This window comes from Lissotriton vulgaris, chromosome 6 (assembly GCF_964263255.1).
Source record: "Lissotriton vulgaris chromosome 6, aLisVul1.2, whole genome shotgun sequence".
Lineage (NCBI taxonomy): Eukaryota > Metazoa > Chordata > Amphibia > Caudata > Salamandridae > Lissotriton > Lissotriton vulgaris.
In genome coordinates this window covers 899,536,237-899,554,273 of record NC_141694.1, presented here as the reverse complement: position 1 = coordinate 899,554,273, position 18,037 = coordinate 899,536,237, and the positions used below count along the sequence as shown (strand labels likewise).

At 43.4% G+C, this 18,037-nt stretch overlaps 1 protein-coding gene across 1 annotated transcript in view; it reads left to right on the top strand.

Annotated features, from left to right (window-relative positions):
• LOC147708131 (two pore calcium channel protein 1-like) overlaps positions 1-18,037 on the top strand; it is a 531,957-nt gene that overhangs the window by 279,923 nt on the left and 233,997 nt on the right. Inside the window, exon 7 of the mRNA XM_086926891.1 lies at positions 7,168-7,269. Within this exon, the coding sequence (XP_086783017.1) occupies positions 7,168-7,269 (102 nt within the window). The remainder of the gene's footprint in view (positions 1-7,167; positions 7,270-18,037) is intronic.

The following is an 18,037-nucleotide window of genomic DNA, read 5'->3' as shown; positions in this document are numbered from 1 at the left end:
AAGGCTGATTTGCATATAGCCATTGTCTGACTTAGGGTGGTGTGGAGTGCAAATAAACGATGGATTTAGGCCCAGATCTTTGTACTGGGGTGAATGTAAGACATTGTTCTGCATTCTGTCCATCAACTGTGTTTTTTGCAATTTTCACCCCAAGTGGGCTGGGTATGCTCAGACGTGAGTCCCAGGCTCTCCACATCACTAGAGTCAAGCTATCCAGGCTGAAGAAGGCTGATAGCCAGAAACCGGTCCTTGGATGCTTGATTCCGGTCTAGGAAAGACATGGCTTGGTAGTTCGGGCTGGACTGTTCCCATGAGGCACAGGGACAGGGCTGATTTGCATATAGCCATTGTCTGACCTAGGGTGGTGTGGAGTGCAAAAAAAAGATGGATTTAGGCCCAGATCTTTGTACTGGGGTGAATGTAAGACATTGTTCTGCATTGCGGCCAACGGTGTTTTTTTTGCTATATAGATTCTTAGCACTTTGCCAGTTTGATATTACAAGATCTGTTTGAATGGGCGGACCGCCTGGAGCTCATTCCTTGGAAGCCACCCTGGCAATATGCTTGGTAAAGGCCTTTCAGCACAACCACTGTATATGCCAGTTTTATAGACTTTAAGACTGCATTTGACAGGGTCTTTCAAGATTTACTGTCTCAGAAATCTACAAGTGCTGGGATTCCATCAAAACTAATGAAGATCCTCCACTTATTGTGTTCCAAAACATGGATGTGTGTGAAGATTGGAGATGGCACCAAGCTCTCCTGGAAAATTTACACTACAGTCTGCTTGAATTAGGGTTGCGTCCTCTCACCACTGCTGTTCAACATCTTTCTCTCAAGTCTGTCCAGAGATTTAGACCTACCTAACGCCCACATGACAAAACTTGCAGGCCATGTCCTCATGTATGTATTTGCCTCACTTATGTATTGTATGCCAACGACCTGCTCTTAATGAACAGGACCCCTGTAGAGCTGCAACAACTCTTAGATGCCCTCTCTGCCTTCCCACTGCAGAATAAATTAGAAATCCATTAAACGAAAACAAAAGTAGTGAAGTTCAGCAAGAAGCTAAGCACACCTGACTTTTGGTACATTAATGGAATGCGACCCACTTGTGACACACAATACAAATAGATTGAGGTATTATTCAATGCCAGGGACACCAACCACATATGGAGGAAATTAAATGCAAAGCCGCCTCTCTGACGCCAGGCTTTGCCAACCTCTCAAGATCAGTGCAGGGCACCATTTTAGGACCACTGCAAAGACATAATGTCTACCAATGGGCATGTATGGCTGCGAAATCATTCTGGGAAAGGTGTCCAGGCTGTTAAATCTATTGCTGAAGAAAGACCACTAGCCAGTTCAGAAGCTTCCAAATTACACCTCGCAGGCCAATTGTGCTTTGAGTTTGGGCTGATAAAACTGTCTTGGTCATTTAAAAGCTCTCTCTCAAGTTGTGTCATAAATTTAAAATGGAGTAGAAAACTCTAGCACTATACATCTGGAAATAAATAAATAAACAGAATCAGCAGTCCATATTCATCCAGACATTAGTAGAAGCACAACAGTTTCTACAATCTTCCAATTGTGGAATAATCAGGTGTGAAGAAATTAATTTAAAGCAAACTTAACATAATGACCAACTCCCTCTCCTAAGTAATACCTATAGGCCTCTTAAACCCCAACCCTATTTTGACCAGGGGTATGCGTACCATGTAAAGCTAAAGTTTATGCAACTCTGGTTAGGTGTTCAACCAACACAGGGCTCGATGCCCACTTGGCTAGAAACAGATGATGCAGTAGACTGCAGATTGTGTGGCCCGGAGAAGGAGTCTATGATCCATGTCCTCTGTACTTGCCCCGTCATGCTGCCTGAACGAACAGAAATGCTTCGAGGTGTTGTCAAGTAAGCCAGCACTTAACCCCAAGAACATCCAACTAAAGGTACAGATGATGACGTTTTTAACAATATTCGATACAAGGGGAAAGGCCGTCACGGAGCAGAGAAAACCTCAAAATCGCTGTAACAGTGAACCCAAGGTCAAAGCATGATGCTGTTGCCAGGCACGTGACTGGACCACCTTGTTCTCACTTGACAATTCGCAATGCCATTAAGTGCATTGTGACTTGTAATTGCCATTACGAATGGTAATGCCCAAGTTGCAAACTCTTGTGAGTCGCAAGTGGAAGGAAGCGGAAAAAGATAATTCCTCCTACCCTGAGACTCTCCACTCAATGCACACCGTGAAGGTTTTGCACTTGTTGTAGCTGAAGGCAACTATTTGCCAAGTGTATGGTGCTGATACCAGACAACCTATAATGTGCCTGTGGAAGATAAACCTACCTGCATTGTATTTCAGAAGTAACGTATATGCGAAGTAACAGTTTTTGCATAGTACTAGCATGCGTAGTAAAAGCATGCTATGTAATGGTGCTGCGAACTAAAAGATGCACAGAAATGGTAATTTGAAGTAGTGACCGAGTAGTAAAGCTAGAATACCGATGCATACATCATGAAGAGCTGACCGCAGTCCCACATGCTGCTACCTGCTCTCCCATGTGTCAGCTTCACAGTTTGCTACTTTTTGTGGCCTTTTGATGCATCCATTTACGTGTCCGCGTTTGTAATGCTGGCATCTTTGTTAATGCTGGGGCAGGGGCCTTTCGTCCCAAGCAAGCCTCCGTCCCATCATGCGATACTGTTTGCAACGAATTGCAAGGCTGATTCCCACACTTTTGATATTAATCAGTTAGTCGGTTTGTGCTTCACTATGATCGGCCCCTTTGCCCTTGGAAGGTTCTGAAAAAGCTTCACACAGCAAATGGTGAACTGCTCTAAGTGAACACAAAGCTTTGCACTGCCAGCAGCCTCTTTTGACCTCAGGCTTTTGAGTATACTAAAATTAATTCACTCCCATCTTTCACTCGGCCAATGCTATTTGTGTGCCCTCTGAACCTTTGGATCTAACTTCACTCCCCAGTTTACGTCGCCTTCTTCGGTTGATACCTACATCTGATATCTACATTTGATTCACAGCAATCATAGGAGATCTCCATTAGGGTTAGGCAAAAACTTTGAATAAAAAGCAGGAGGGGCAAAAAGCGCTTTCAATGCAAACTAAAATAAAAGATTATATTTATCAATGATCACTAAAAGTCCAGGAGCAGGCTCTGTCCTTACTTGTTGTGATTGGCTTACCAGAGGTGAGTGAGAACGGTTAAAAGAAAGGGTCAAATTCCAATTGGTTGTGTGCTGGACAGTTAGAATTGCAGAAACAGAAGAATGCTTCAGTAGTTCTGATTGCCTCCCTTGTAACAAATCAACATTGGTCTCTTCAGCTTTATACTACTCTGGTTGCCAGCTGGACATCAAATCTGATTAGACGGGACAGCACTCACTCTGCTGGAATGTCTGTGGTCCATGAAGGCATGGATTGGTGCATGCAACATGGCAGAGAGGACAGCTGTGCATTGGAAATATTGGAGTTATCCTTGGCCCACTAAAGGATGCTGTCTGCTACATGTCCACCTTTTTTTCTGTACTTACAAGCAGATCCTTATAACATGCTGATTCGTCAGGTATTTCCTTGGACTGACCTGTTTCAAATTTCACTACCTCTAATACCCACTTGAAAGATGGCCTCCTTATTCTATTCGCTTCTGTTCCCATCAAGCTTTTACCAATCTCATGTCTGCTTTTCTACTGTGAAGCCTTAGTGATCCTTTTTTAGGTCGAACCTGGGCAGCTCATGCACTGCTCTGCAAGGCATGCTGTTTTAAGGTATGGATGTGAAGCTCCGCCCACTCCCCGCCCTGTTTTTTCATTAGCTTGTGTCATCGTCCATTGTAAACTGTGGCTTTTCATTAGTCACAGGCTTAGTAGTCCCTCCTTAGTACCACCTATTCCCATTTTGTAACCTCCCATGAGGACACCCCCTGTTACATGTGTTGTTGCTCTATAGGCTTTAATTACTGCCTCTGAGCACTTTTTTGTCAAAGAGCTATGTTGTGCCTGCTCTTGACAGCAGTAAAAGGCAGGACACGCTCTCTCCTAACGCATTTGCAAAGCAATAGGCCATGCATTTGCAAGAGTTCAATTTATTGGCACTGTAAATGACAATGTCTTTTATTTATCTGCTTTTTAAAAAAACACATTAACAAAAGCCCAGTCATTTATAATGGCAATAGAGCAAACTCTCGTGAATGCGAGTCCCATTACATTACAAATGCTTGTTTAACTACCAACTCTGTCTGTACTCTAAAGCAACCAGGCTTTGTCTAGATTTTCTCGTAAATAATCTTACCATATCTCAAATTGTAAACAATGCAGTCACATTAGCTATCTCTTGTTTGTTGCCTAATTCTGTGACCATTCAGCGATCGGACAAAAAAGAGAGAACAGAGGGAAAGATTTTTTGCAACAGAACTTTTTTTCTAATAACTTTAATCTTTTCAAATGAAGTACGTATATTGTGAAAAGACAGTTTGCACTAAATTCAATAAACTTCTTATAGCTACTGAAATTAGATCTTTAGAAAGCGCATTTCAAATTGTATGCCGTCTTCAAATACCAAGGGCAGCATGTATGGCAAGTACTCAAAAATACATTATTTAACAGATGTGCACCACAAACACTCGGCATTTATACACGTGTCAAATATATTTTTATGATTTGTTTGTTCGCTTTGCATAGCATGGTGGCCAAGCCGCCTACAACAGCCCAGTGAATACACATCAACATATACATCCAGGTCAGCCCATACCCTCCCGTTGAGAGAGATCAATCAGTTGATGGCCCCTCTATAATAAGAATGCATGAAGTGGATCTCATATGTTTTTTGGTTTTTGAATTGGTCAGCAACAAAAATGCTGTATATTTCACATTGATCATTTACCCAGAGCTTGATGGTGGTGGTTTGAACCCTGCCCCCTATGCATTGTGACCTGTCTTTTGACTAGAAGTAAGTCTATTGTAATACATTTTCTAACCATTTTAAGTATTTTGTGAGGGAAGCTCAGTACTGTCAACAGCAAAGAGGATGTTAGTGCGAATATAGTCATATCGAATACATTTCTGAGTTTGACTCTCTAATATGACTCTGTACCTGGACAGAGCAAGGCCAGGTACAGAAAGTTTGAAAATGTGTCCCTACAGAGTCTGCAAATTTTTATCTTGTCACAAACCCCTACCCATCAGTTATTTTAGGCCTGAGATAGATGTTAAAGAATTTGTAATCCTGCCCTGTATCTCCCATTCACTGCTATCTCCCTGGTTTGCCAACAGCAACAATTTCACCGATCATCAGTCTCCCGTGTGCCTAGGTCCCTCTCCCAGCTTCCCCTGACTCCCAGTGGACATTGCAGCTTACTCATTTGTGACATTTTATATAGTTTCAATTCTATGTGCTATGCATCCTTAGAAGTGCAGATATAGTCTAAAACTGGGATTGCAAAGGACTCTTGCGGGAATGTATTGAATGCAGACTTTTATTGTGTGTGTGTGTGTGTGTGTGTGTGTGTGTGTGTGCGTGTGTGTGTGTGTGTGTGTGTGTGTTTTTCATTCATTGACTTTGTGACATACAAAATATATTACAGATTGCATCTTAAAATTGGTGCATTACATAACCGTTTCGTAAATGCAATTCAAGACGGGACGGGTAAGGAGCGGAAAGGGAGGAAGGTAGGAATAAAGAGGAAGGGAAATAAGGAATTAAATGCAGAATAGAGGCGAGTCTCCGTCTGAATTATAGAAACACGTCTAGCTGGGACCTTGCTATCAGTGTAGGAAATTTGTCTAGAAAATATATTGAGGGTCTGAAAACGTGTCACTCAACGTTTGTCGGCATCTGAATTTTTCATGGTTTACTTGCCAAATGCATACCAACGACTCAGACCTGGCATGGGTAGTCCCTGTATGAACTTTGATGGTCCCTGACTGCACCCATCTCTTTATTGTAGATCTTACCCATTTTTATGCCAAGATACTTCACTAAGTCTGGTTGCCAAATCAGTGAATATTCTGTCTTGCGTTCATATGTGCTGGACATTTGAGGGAATAGCATTGCTTTGTCCCAGTTGATAGTGAGTCTTCCAAATTGGAGAATGCTTCAATCATGGTTGATATAGTGGCAGAGGGTTATTTAATGACTAGCAGGACGCTTTCAGCGTAGAGTGTTAGGAGCACCAGACTGGACATAAATCAGTACCACCGTGGGAATAATGGCACACTAGTGGCTCTATTCCAGTTGCAAAGATGAGTGGCGACCAGGGGCATCCTTTCCTCCTGAGATACATTCACTGTGTTAGAAAGTGGTGTTGACCAGCTCCAAAGTCGTGGGCTGAGCATACAAGAGCCTCAGCCAAGACAAGAATTCGGCTCCCAAGCCATTCATTTTGAAACTAGGAAAATAAAATTCCTTTTGAGGGAGTCAAAAGCCTTTGTAACGTCACATTTTCAAAATTGTATCTTGTCTTGGAATACCAAGGGCAGCATCGAAGGCAAGTACTCAACAATAAATGATTTAGCAGAAAACTGGTGGCGAGGAGCAGTAAAACAGTGAAAACTAAATAAATACAATAATGACCCTGCACCATGGGATCATTAGTTTTTCATTTTTCAAAAACATACTCCTGCTTTGGGAGTTTTTTTTTTTTAAATTAAAAAACATTGTCAAGGTTTGAAGGCCTGGCAACATTTTACAACATTGAGAGGAACCACTGTCACAGCTGTAACTGCCAATGTTTTGAATTGTCCGTGGGGTTGGTGGACCACTCTAGATTGGGCACGCAGAAGACCCTTGGGCTGGTAGGGGCAATGTCCTCCATCATTCTGATGGAGTATCCTCCACCAGCCAAGCTCAAAATCAGCCCCTGTGTGATATTATGTTTAACCAATTATGGCGGGTAAAGAAGGTTTGGGCATCAATATGTCTCCCAGCACATGCAACAATGGTTGGTTAAATATTACCACTCGAGGAGGCAACTTGGTCAGATTACCACGTTTGTTGTTTAGGAGTGAGGCACCTCACACAACAAACGGCTTCACATTCAGTAAAAAAGATGATTGCGAAGTTGTTCGCACATAAACATTTTCCATAGCAAAAATGTATGCAAATCTTTTAAATAAATTTAGTTCATTTCTTCTTTTGATCTTTTATTTTTCAGAAATCTTTCAACATCTGAAGGAACGCCATATTTTACAAATTACCTGGATGCAGTGTTTGATCTCTACGTCTTGGTCACAACAGCCAATAGCCCCGATGTCATGTATGTATTTTTTTTAACTTTTTAAATGCAAAATCTGTATTAAAAAATTACATAATTTATGAAACGCCTTGATGACCTCAAAGAACTGCTTTATTACCTGTCCCATTTACTGGATCGACAATGTAACATTTCACGTTGTGGTATGGTAGATAGTTTCCTTTTTATCAGTGCATTATACAGGAATAACACATAGATTGTAGGTGTGACTGCTGCCACTTTTAGGTGTGCCTGACCGCATGTCATGAAGTCTCTACAAAGAAAACAAAAACAAAAAAATATGGAGAGAGACAGAGCTTTAGGTCAGCCTCTTTAACATTTACCTTCCCTGTGTTTTTTTCTGGTAGACATTGCATGGCTGAGCTGTCCTTCAAATCTTGAATCAACCCACTCCATTTGCAAATGTTTACATTGCGCCATGACAGTCCTTCCCTGTGTTTTTTTCTGGTAGACATTTCATGGCTGAGCTGTCCTTCGAATCTTGAATCAACCCACTCCATTTGCAAATGTTTACATTGCGCCATGACAGTTTTCATTGGTGCCCAGCACTAAAGAGTAGTTGTTCACTGATATGAATTCAACTGGAATTAATGCAAGCTTCTGCTCCTCTGACACCCACTGTGAGGGCCCACACGTGCTGTAGCCAATAAGCGTTAAAAAATAATGCTTTTAATATTAATTCAAAGTCTTTACAGCAGGATTATGTGGTGCACTCGATCAGCGAGGCACCACGAGCTACAGGGAAACAACTGTATTGCTCACTATAGGTGCTGTGGAGGCCAGCAAAGCTCCCTTCCTAAGGCAAGAGCAGGGGTTATTGGGACATTGAATACTAAATGAGCAGGATAGAGTCCAGTCCTACTCATTAAATATTCAATACGCAAGCAATTCCTTCTCTTCTCATTAATATTACTCCAAACTTAATTTATGCTCCCATCAGAGGTGCTCAAAATATATTTTGAGTGCCCAGTGACTTCTGTGTCTGTCAGCAGACCAACGTGAGCTCCATCTCCCATAGGCATGCCGCCAGCGCCATTTGCAAGTCAGGAAGTTCACTAGGTTGGGATTAGCGCCTGTGCTTGCTGAAAGACTATTGTTTAGATGCTGCACTCTGTCTCAAGGCCTGTCAGACTGCCACCTTCTGATGTCTCCGGGTCAACATTGCACACAACACTTCTACTGCCCCTCACCTGGGTTTTAATGTGAGCAGTCCGCATCCGTGGGGCGCTGCTGAGTCAGGGGCATCCAGGCTGTTCTTCCACTAAATTCCCCTGCCAGGAGATGGACAAATGCTGCTCCGATGAAGCATCGCCCCATGTAAATTGGAAACTGCAGGAAAACTTGCCACCACCAGTTCACTCCAGTGCAGCCAGATGTGTTGGGAGGGTTCCTACACTAAGGACCAAACCTACAGAGAGATGAGACCACCTGCTTCAGAGAAGATGCACTTAGCAGCTACACCTTATTTCCATCAGCATTTTAAATAAAATAAAAACATGAATGCATAGGAAATGTTTAGATATTTTATATATCTACAGGGCGGCCGGCAAATTCTCAAAAATATAACTGGTTAAAGCAAACCAGTCACAAAACCGCATATTGGTTGTAGATGTCTAATTACTGGTCTTGCGAGGCGTGCCTTTTAGAGTTCATTAGATCGTTTCCCATGGGATCTCTATCATGAATTGAGTCTAGATATCGTAGAATAGTGTCCCGGAATCCTGTGTTTACAATGTCCATGCACCAAAATCACAAACAGGTACAGCACAGGAGAAGGATAGGAAAGTAGGCAATGGCTAGCAGTCAAATTCAACAGGTGTGACTTAAAAGTGATAGAGCTGTGCAGAGTTTTTGGCTTTTCCAGGGCTTGTTTAATGACATGCTGAAATTTTACAGTGGTAATCATTAGTCCCTTTTTGGTAGACAGGAGATCCTACCATTTTATTTGGCTTTTTCTCCTCAGGTTCAGGAAGATTAGTACCTTACAGTCTTTCGTAGTTAAGTCAATGTACTCTGTTTTGCTGCTGCTCGAGTCACCGACTCCCTCCGGGTTGAGTCTCTCATTCCCACTACAATATTGAAGGCACCAGGAACTCTCTTTAAAAGCCATCTTGTGTGTCACCATCCAATTTTTCATTGCTTTTGCAGGATTATCTTGGAACTCGTCTATCTGTAGACAGTAGGGGAAAACCAAGCACCAGTATTCAGTATTCTGCCTCGTACGACTTTGTTTTTCAGGATTTGCATATTATTTTTATAGAATATCTTGGTCTTTATTGCACTTTCTTTGAACACTTCATGATGCAGTATCTTATCTTTGTTGGTCGGAGCCATGGCCTCCAAAGTCATCACCGTCTATTCTGGCCCATGAACTTGGGTCTCTATAACAGCAATCTACAAAATTAATCCATTATCAACGCGTCTCCTTGAGTAAAATGGCCACCCTAGGATTTCCGTCCTATATTCTCAGATCGATAATTAACTTTTGAATTCCTCAAGCGAAATAAAACTTCTACCTTCTTTTTTCAGTACCTTTAGGAGGATGGTCTGTGTAGGTAGTATTCCATTACCACAAGAATTCTTTGCTAATGATGTCTCTCTTCAACACACTGGAAATACATAGAGGGCCACCCAGCTTCACACACACTTTGGTACATCCGGGAATACAGCACTGCTCATTTTGCCAGAAAGAAATTGGCGACCTTTTGCTAATTAGGTACATACAGTGCCTTCCGGTGCCACACTGCGTGAGCAGAGATGGGGTGTCCCACTGGTGCTGTACACCAAAAGAATCTCTTGAACTTTCACCGTGACACATCCAATGGCTGCCTCTCTCACAATGCAGCAGTAGGGGTAAGCGAAGTCCCAGACCCCTCTCAGGGTAAGTGCCGTAAAGGGAAGAACTGAAATCTTGATTCTCAGGGAATACTTACTAATAGAAAAAAGGACTTGGCACAGAAGCTGAAATATGAAAAAGACATCTTTATTAAACTTATAAGTGAGGCCACGTCACACAGAAGCCGTAGCAACTGAATGAGGTAGTCTGATACAGAAAACAGAGGCCTTTTATATGCTCGGGGTTACAAGACTCAGCATAAAAGTAAGGGGCAGTCCTTGCTTTTGCAAGCCCATAATCAATCATTGAACAAACCCAACATTCCTCTTTAGACAAGCCGGACAAACCCATAATAAGAAGGACCACAAGTCCACAACCCATATCGTAAATAGACCATAAAAGAAGAAACAGAAACAGATAGAAGTAGGATAAGGCATGTTTGTGTGCAGTAAAACCTTACGATGTACTGTGCTCTGATCCTTCATCTTGATCAGCTAAAGGGCAGGAACTGGTTTGGCAAGGTCAGCTTCAGGCAACAGGGTCAGTTCACTCAGGTCAAACAGGAGTCAGCACAAACTCAAGCTAAGGTGTACGTGTCCTAAAGACTTGTTCAGCCACAGTCATAGGCCTATGTGAGGGCAACCATAAAATGGCTACCATGCACAAAATGGAACCCAAGGGTTCAGAATTCACAGAACCTCAAAAGCACCACTCAAGTAAGTAAGTAAGTAAATCTTTATTCGGTTTTCAAATTACATAAAAAACCATAAAAGAATTTCCACAATACATTTCATCATTTAAAATTCATTTTAGCAAAACTAGGACAGAATTGATATATTTATAATTAAAAAGGATACCCTTATTCTTTTCCTCAGGTAGTCAAACATTACCATATCAAAGATTTACTCTGTGTTTAAAAATACATTTTAAAAACGTGCTCACAGTTTTACAGGTCAATTCAGAGCTTAAAAATTGCAGCCACAACATGGCGGGACGACATCTTCTAAGGCCTAAAGTTCTCAGAAGGGGAATTAACCATAGCTTACGGTGTGCAGTATAATATTTGCAAAACATTACAGTGTGGATCGTTGACTGTTCAGACGTTTCGTCACAGGGGCACACCGTTAAGCTTTCGTCCCAACTATTTCTGTTAGGAAAGGCTACAACCCTGTGGAAGATATTCAGCCTAAATCTTGCCAGTAAAAACCGCTCAAATTATGACTCGACATATGTCAAATATGGTTCCATTTCTAAAGTAGTCATGACTGTCAAGGAATGTTGGACTGAGGGTTTCTTTATCTCTGTGCTGGTACGTAATTCTTCTATATGGCTCAAAGCCCTTCTTTTTAGATCTTTCTTCGGGATTTCAACAATTGTTTCAGGGTTAGAATAGTATTCAGCCATCCCCAGATCAGTAAGAAGATTTTTTACATATCTCAGCCATTCTATTTTTTCCGCATAGTCCAATGACATACAATCTGCCACAATCTCTTTTGTAAAGGTATTTTTCGTTGACGTCCAAATACGACGCCAGAGCAGTATGGGTTTGATCTTTGCCAAATCCTCAATATGGGGCATTCCTAACTCTGCATGGCAGGCAAAGGTGGATACTCGTTTAGGGACCGCCAAAAGAAATCTCATAAAAGCATTCTCTGCTACCTGTAAGGCTTTTGTGTTTTTATGTCCCCACAGACCCGCCCCATAAAGTGCGATGGAATGACACTTTGCTTTGTAAATGCGGAGCAGCTCTACTGGTGGCCTCTTTCCTAGCTTCTGTGCGAATTTTATAAGGGCAGCCATTGCTCGCAGAAGTTGATGTTTGCGGGCTTCTATAGCCGCTTTCCAATTAAGCTTCTCATCCATCATAATCCCCAGATAAGGGTATTGGGCGGTTGGTTCTATTTTTTCATTATCAAGAAAAATACTCTTCCCCTGTTTCTTTCCTTGACCTGCCACCATGACATATGTCTTTTTTATATTTATGTGGAGATCCAAGCTACCCATGAATTTTGCATACCTGTTCAGAGCTTTCTGTAGCTCCCGTGGGGTGCGTGCTAGTATCACAGCATCGTCTGCGTATAGGAGCGCAGGCACCAGGCGATCTTTCACTCGGGGGAGGTCCAGGCCCCCATTCAGCATCTCTACCTCAAGCCCGTTAGTATAAAGGGAGAAGAGAAAGGGGGCCAGCACACAACCCTGCCTGACGCCGCGCTCCACTGTGAATGGCTCTGATAGTTCACCCTGCACTCCAAAACGCACCCTGGATGAAGCATTGGAATATAGTTCTCTAAGAAAGGTTACCGGGACTAGATCTATTCCCATATCGATAAGAACTGTCCACAGTTTTGCATGGGAGACGCAGTCGAAAGCTGCGGATAGGTCGACATAAACCATGTACAGCCTGCCCCGCTTAGCCGACACGTACTTCCCCATCATTAGGGCCAAGTTCAGGGCTTGTTCTGTTGTCCCGAAGCCCTCTCGGAAACCGAACTGAATGTCTGAAAGGGTCCCGGTATCGTCCGCCCACTCCTGTAGACGCTGGAGTACGACTCTGCCCAGTACTTTCCCCAGCGAATCCAGAAGCGAGATCGGGCGGTAACAGGACACATCCTCCCTATTTCCCTTCTTAAATATGGGTACCAAAATTGATTGGGTCCAAGATGTGATTAGCCCACATTTCATTGTAGCATCGAACACCCTCTTTATAATCGGAGCCCACAGATCTAATTTAAATTTTAAAAAGTCAACTGGTACCCCATCTGGGCCAGGAGCTTTTCCGCTTTTACTCGCTTTTACTGCGTTTATTACTTCATGAAGTCCAAAATCTAGTGCAATTGGGAACGGGTTAGCCTGATTTTCCCGGTTAATTCCCTCAGTTAAAACTACTTCTGAAGGTTTACCGAAAATTTTTGCAAAATGGTTTACCCATGTTGGTCCTTCAATAGCGACTTCTACTTTTGGGTGGTTATCAGTATCTGTCAGAAAAGGGGCTTTCACCACCTTCCAGAACAGTTCGCTATTTCTATTTAGTGAACTCTCATGAAGTTGGTTCCATAGGGCTTTCTTCAATTCATCTTTTCTAGCTTTACAAGCCAATCTGTATGACCTTCTCAGGGTCCTAACCTCCTCTTGGTCTCTAACAGTTTTTGTTAGTGCTCTTTTTAGAGTTTTATGGGCCACTGAGCAATTGTGGTTAAAAGACCCTTTTTTTCTCCCCTTTTACCTTTTTGCTTTCTTGTTAAGCATTTGTTTACCTTTTCCAGAATTACCCTAAAATTATCTAGGACTCCCTCTTCTCCTATATCGGTGTCTAGACACTTAAGTATTGCCGGGTATGCCGCAGTTACTACCTTGTTTGTTAATTCTACGGGATCTATCTTTCCCCATCCTAGGGTAAAACCATTTGTTTTTTTTTAAATGTATATTGTTCTGGGTGAGTGCGGTCATTAAAGTCTGTGCTGATAAATGCCCCTGATCTATAAATAGGTCAAAGCCTAGTGCAGCATGGTCCCTCAGGGTATTTATTAGCACTTTGAATCTCTGGGCCTTATTTCCAAGAGTCGCTGTGGTCAGTATATAATCGATTGTTGACTCACAACCCCTTCCCAGATAGGTTGGATCCAACTTCCCACAGGGGGTTTTTGCTTCATTTAGTATCACCAAATCCAAATCAGATAGAGTTTCATTTAAAAAATCTCCCACCACTGAGTGGCTGAAGTGGGTTATTTGGTCATCTATTTCATTCCCCATACCGCAAATACTACTGTTATTCTTCTCACAGGGGTGGTGATTGAAGTCACCCCCCCACACAATGCTTGGGGGTTCTAGGCCTTGTGTCTGTTTTGACCAGGTAAGAAGTTAATTGCGGAGAGCCCCAAGTGTTTTTACTCTCTCGCTTTCTACTAGATTATCATACATATTTACAAGTAGAATAACCCTCTTCATCTGAAAAGACAGTCTCAGTATCTGATAGTTTGGTTCTAAGCTAAGCACAGTAATTTCTAGCCCCGGAATGGTTTTCGCTATGTAAATTATCAGCCCACCCTTTGCCCTGCCATAGGTACCTGCAATTGCTGGGGAAAAATGTTTTATACCCTGTCAGGTGCATTTCTATAGTGAGCCAAGTCTCCTGTAGGCATATTACTTGGTAGTCTTTGACAAAATCTAAGGCACTTCCATCCGCGATTTTTATGCGGAGACCCGCAATGTTCCAGAACATAATTTGTAGTTTTATTCCTTTCATTCCGCGGTCTGGTCTTTCGTTCGTGCTACTAGCCTTGTTTAAAACAGAGGTCCCCAAAATCAACTGCCTTTCCTCCCTTGTTGAGTCTGGTATACCACTAGGTGTGTTACCCAAGAGAAGATTTTCTCCCCCCCTTTCGGGTGTCACATTCAATAGGGCCAACTGGTTGTCACCTTCTAATTGGTGTCTTTCTACACGACCTTTCGAAATGATATCACCCTGCAGGTTAGTGGATTCTGCCAAAGTATATTTTACTAGAGAGGGTTGTTCCTTGTCAAGTCAATCTACTTCATCCAGCCCAAACCGCATTGAAAAAGGGTTAAAGGTAGGTATGTTAAACCCCTGGTATGGTTGATAGTTACTATTCTGAGACCCCCACTGTGCCTGGGGATATACTGTTTGGAAAGGTTGGTTAAAAAAAATTTCTGGGAGGGTTGATAGCCCCCTTCTCTCCAATCTGGGTGAAACCTTTTTGTTGGATTCTGTTCTGGGTGTGTTATCAATTCCCGCGGGTAAAAATAACTAACATAGTGTGTAGAAATATTATCACCCCCTATGGCTTCATACCAGTCGCCAATGCACCTCACTGCTCTATGGTCCTTAAAGTTTATAATTATTACGTCCCCCCTCTTATCTTTTGGTCTTGATCCCACCCAGATTGCACGTCTTACTGTTAAAATTTCTCCATTTACATGTGCAGGAAGGGGTCTGTTTTGCTTCAGCCAATAGATAGTTTTATTTTTTAGAGCATGGTAGTTCTCTCTAACCCCCTCTGCTAATTCCAGCACCCTGGTCATAATAATTGTATATGGGGCCGATTCCGGGGGTAGATCCACTATCCTAGTCGTTGGTCTATTTCAACGCTGAGGTAACTGTTCCCCCTTCTCCTTATCTGATCTATTTTTCATGGGTGGGTTATTCTTTACAGGAGGGAGGTTCGTTTCTACTTCTCTTTTCTCTCCTTCCTTTTTTCCATTGCCAGTTTGGGTCTCTCCATTTTTTACTTGGTTGCTTACAGGGAGCTTGGGTTTTTCTTTATTGGGTATTTCCTTGGATGATTTAGCTAGTGATTTTTTCCCCTGCGTAGTGCCAGATTTTGGAGGTACGCCACTGGTAGATGGTTGCTCTGATAGTGGAACAGTGGGGGCAACAAGATTAGTAGTAGAGTTTTTTGGCTGTAGCATTGACAATTTCGTTAGGGCCAGGGTGTTCCCTTCTATTTGCTTACCCAGCTTGTCTAAGTGTGTACTTATTAGTCTGGTTCTCTCTAAGAGAGGAAGTAGAAGTGACTTCACCAAGACCTCTATTTTAGAGAGGAGTTCACCCTCAGGGGTCAGGAAGTGGCCCTAATGTGTTAGTCATTAAAGATGGAATGTTTGACTTAGGAGACCGTGTAAGTGGGGGCGTTGGGGCCAAGATGTTAACTTTCTCTTTTGTGGCCGAGCCTGAGATAGAGAGAGAACCTCGTCTCTTTCTTTTTTTTGATTGGTTCTCTACTTGGTCTGAGATTACTGGAGAGGATACAGATAATTTGGGTGAACTGGATAGCCTTGATGTGTTGGAACTAACTAGGGAATCAGAGAGGGACGTCACACCATGGGTATTAGTCCTATTATTTCCCTCGTCCCCTACAGCCCCATAAAGAGTGAGAGGAGTATTATCAGTGGGGGGGACATTATCACTCAGAAATTCTAGGTCTATCACCCCTGGTGAGGGTGCTTTCCCAATTAGTCCTAGAGAGGAGCGTTTGCCGGTTAACAGATCCAAAGATAGATGCTTTTCTGTGTCCGCAATTTCCTTCTCCAGGACAGTAGTCACCCATTTAAAAAATTGGTCTATTGTACCTGTTACTGCCCCTTTTGATGTATTGACAGTTATATTTCGTGATTTTCCTGTATCTGAAGACATGATAATACAAGGATAAGATCTTCAATGTATGGACACGATTAACAATATACAAAACCAATGTATTATAGTTCAATAAACTCTAACTAATGTCCAACGGGTACTGATAGGGAAGTAAGTCTCTTACCGAGAAGCAAATGTTAGGGGACTAGCCCGTCCCGTCCCTTTGCGACCTTGGATGGCCTTAGACGGCCCGCCCTTTGCCCGGGCTTTGCCCCGGGCGCTCCCGCGCAGCGGGGTTTACATTTACTTAAATAGGTTAAGCCTGTTGATGTTAGGGTGGGGCGGGGCAATCAGGGAGAGCGGGCCAGGGATGGCGGCCTCAGGGTTGCTGGGACTCCTGGGATTTCGAGTCCCGGTCCCGGCGCTCGCAGCCCTGCAGCCCTGTCAGTGACCCACAACAGCCTCCAAAGGTCCGATGCAGAAGCAGTAGCAGTGACGATGCAGGACCCGCGTAGCGGGTTCAGCGAGCAGTGAAGCTTTTCCCAAAGATCCTCGATGTAGCAGCAGAGTGTTAGGTGGCGTCCCACGATTAGGCAGCAGTCAGGGCTTTTTACGCTGTATGGGTGGGGCGGGGCAATCAGGGAGAGCGGGCCAGGTGTGGTGGCCTCGGGGTTGCCGGGACTCCTGGGATTTCGAGTCCCGGTCCCGGCGCTCGCAGCCCTGCAGCCCTGTCAGTGACCCACAACAGCCTCCAAAGGTCCGATGCAGAAGCAGTAGCAGTGACGATGCGGGACCCGCGCAGCGGGTTCCGCGAGCAGTGAAGCTTTTCCCAAAGATCCTCGATGTAGCAGCAGAGTGTTAGGTGGCGTCCCACGATTAGGCAGCAGTCAGGGCTTTTTACGCTGTATGGGTGGGGCGGGGCAATCAGGGAGAGCGGGCCAGGTGTGGCGGCCTCGGGGTTGCCGGGACTCCTGGGATTTCGAGTCCCGGTCCCGGCGCTCGCAGCCCTGCAGCCCTGTCAGTGACCCACAACAGCCTCCAAAGGTCCGATGCAGAAGCAGTAGCAGTGACGATGCGGGACCCGCGCAGCGGGTTCCGCGAGCAGTGAAGCTTTTCCCAAAGATCCTCGATGTAGCAGCAGAGTGTTAGGTGGCGTCCCCACCACTCAAGGTTGCACCAATATTCTGAAGGCCATTTGGACTCCATGCAGCGTGACCAGGGTCCCAAACCTCGCATATTTCCTTCCTGAGGTGGTAAATTAACTCACAAGAAATGCTTATCGGGTGCACACACAGTTATAAAGCTTCTTACTCATACCTTCTAAGGTCAAACATGGGCCTGGAAAAGGAGCCAAACCACAGTCCTGGTGAAACATTTTCTATTGGTTACTTTGCTTGCTCTGCCCGTCTAATATCATTGTTACATAAAGGCTCAATGCAGTTCTCACAAAATGTAGCTAGTAGTTTGTTGTCCTTGATTACTGGAATTATAAATGAATATCTGTGTCCTATGATGCCTGTTCAGCGAGGTGAACCACAATATTAGGCTTACTCTGTATGGTCAGTATTGAAAACACTGCTTTTATTTTGTACATAACATATTTACAAACATGCATTGTTTTGATTCATTCATATTTTAATATGTAGTAAGTGTGCATAAATCGTTATTTATGTTATATGTATGGATAAGGAAAAGCTCCTTTTCTTGTGAATTGAAAGATTTTTTAACTATAGTTTGGAAACATGATCTCCCAGCTTGGAGTTTGATGCACTTCTCCAAAACCTGATGGCACTTGGGTTTCACTGCTCTTTGGCTCAGACCACGGAAGAGTTATGAGTTTGGGG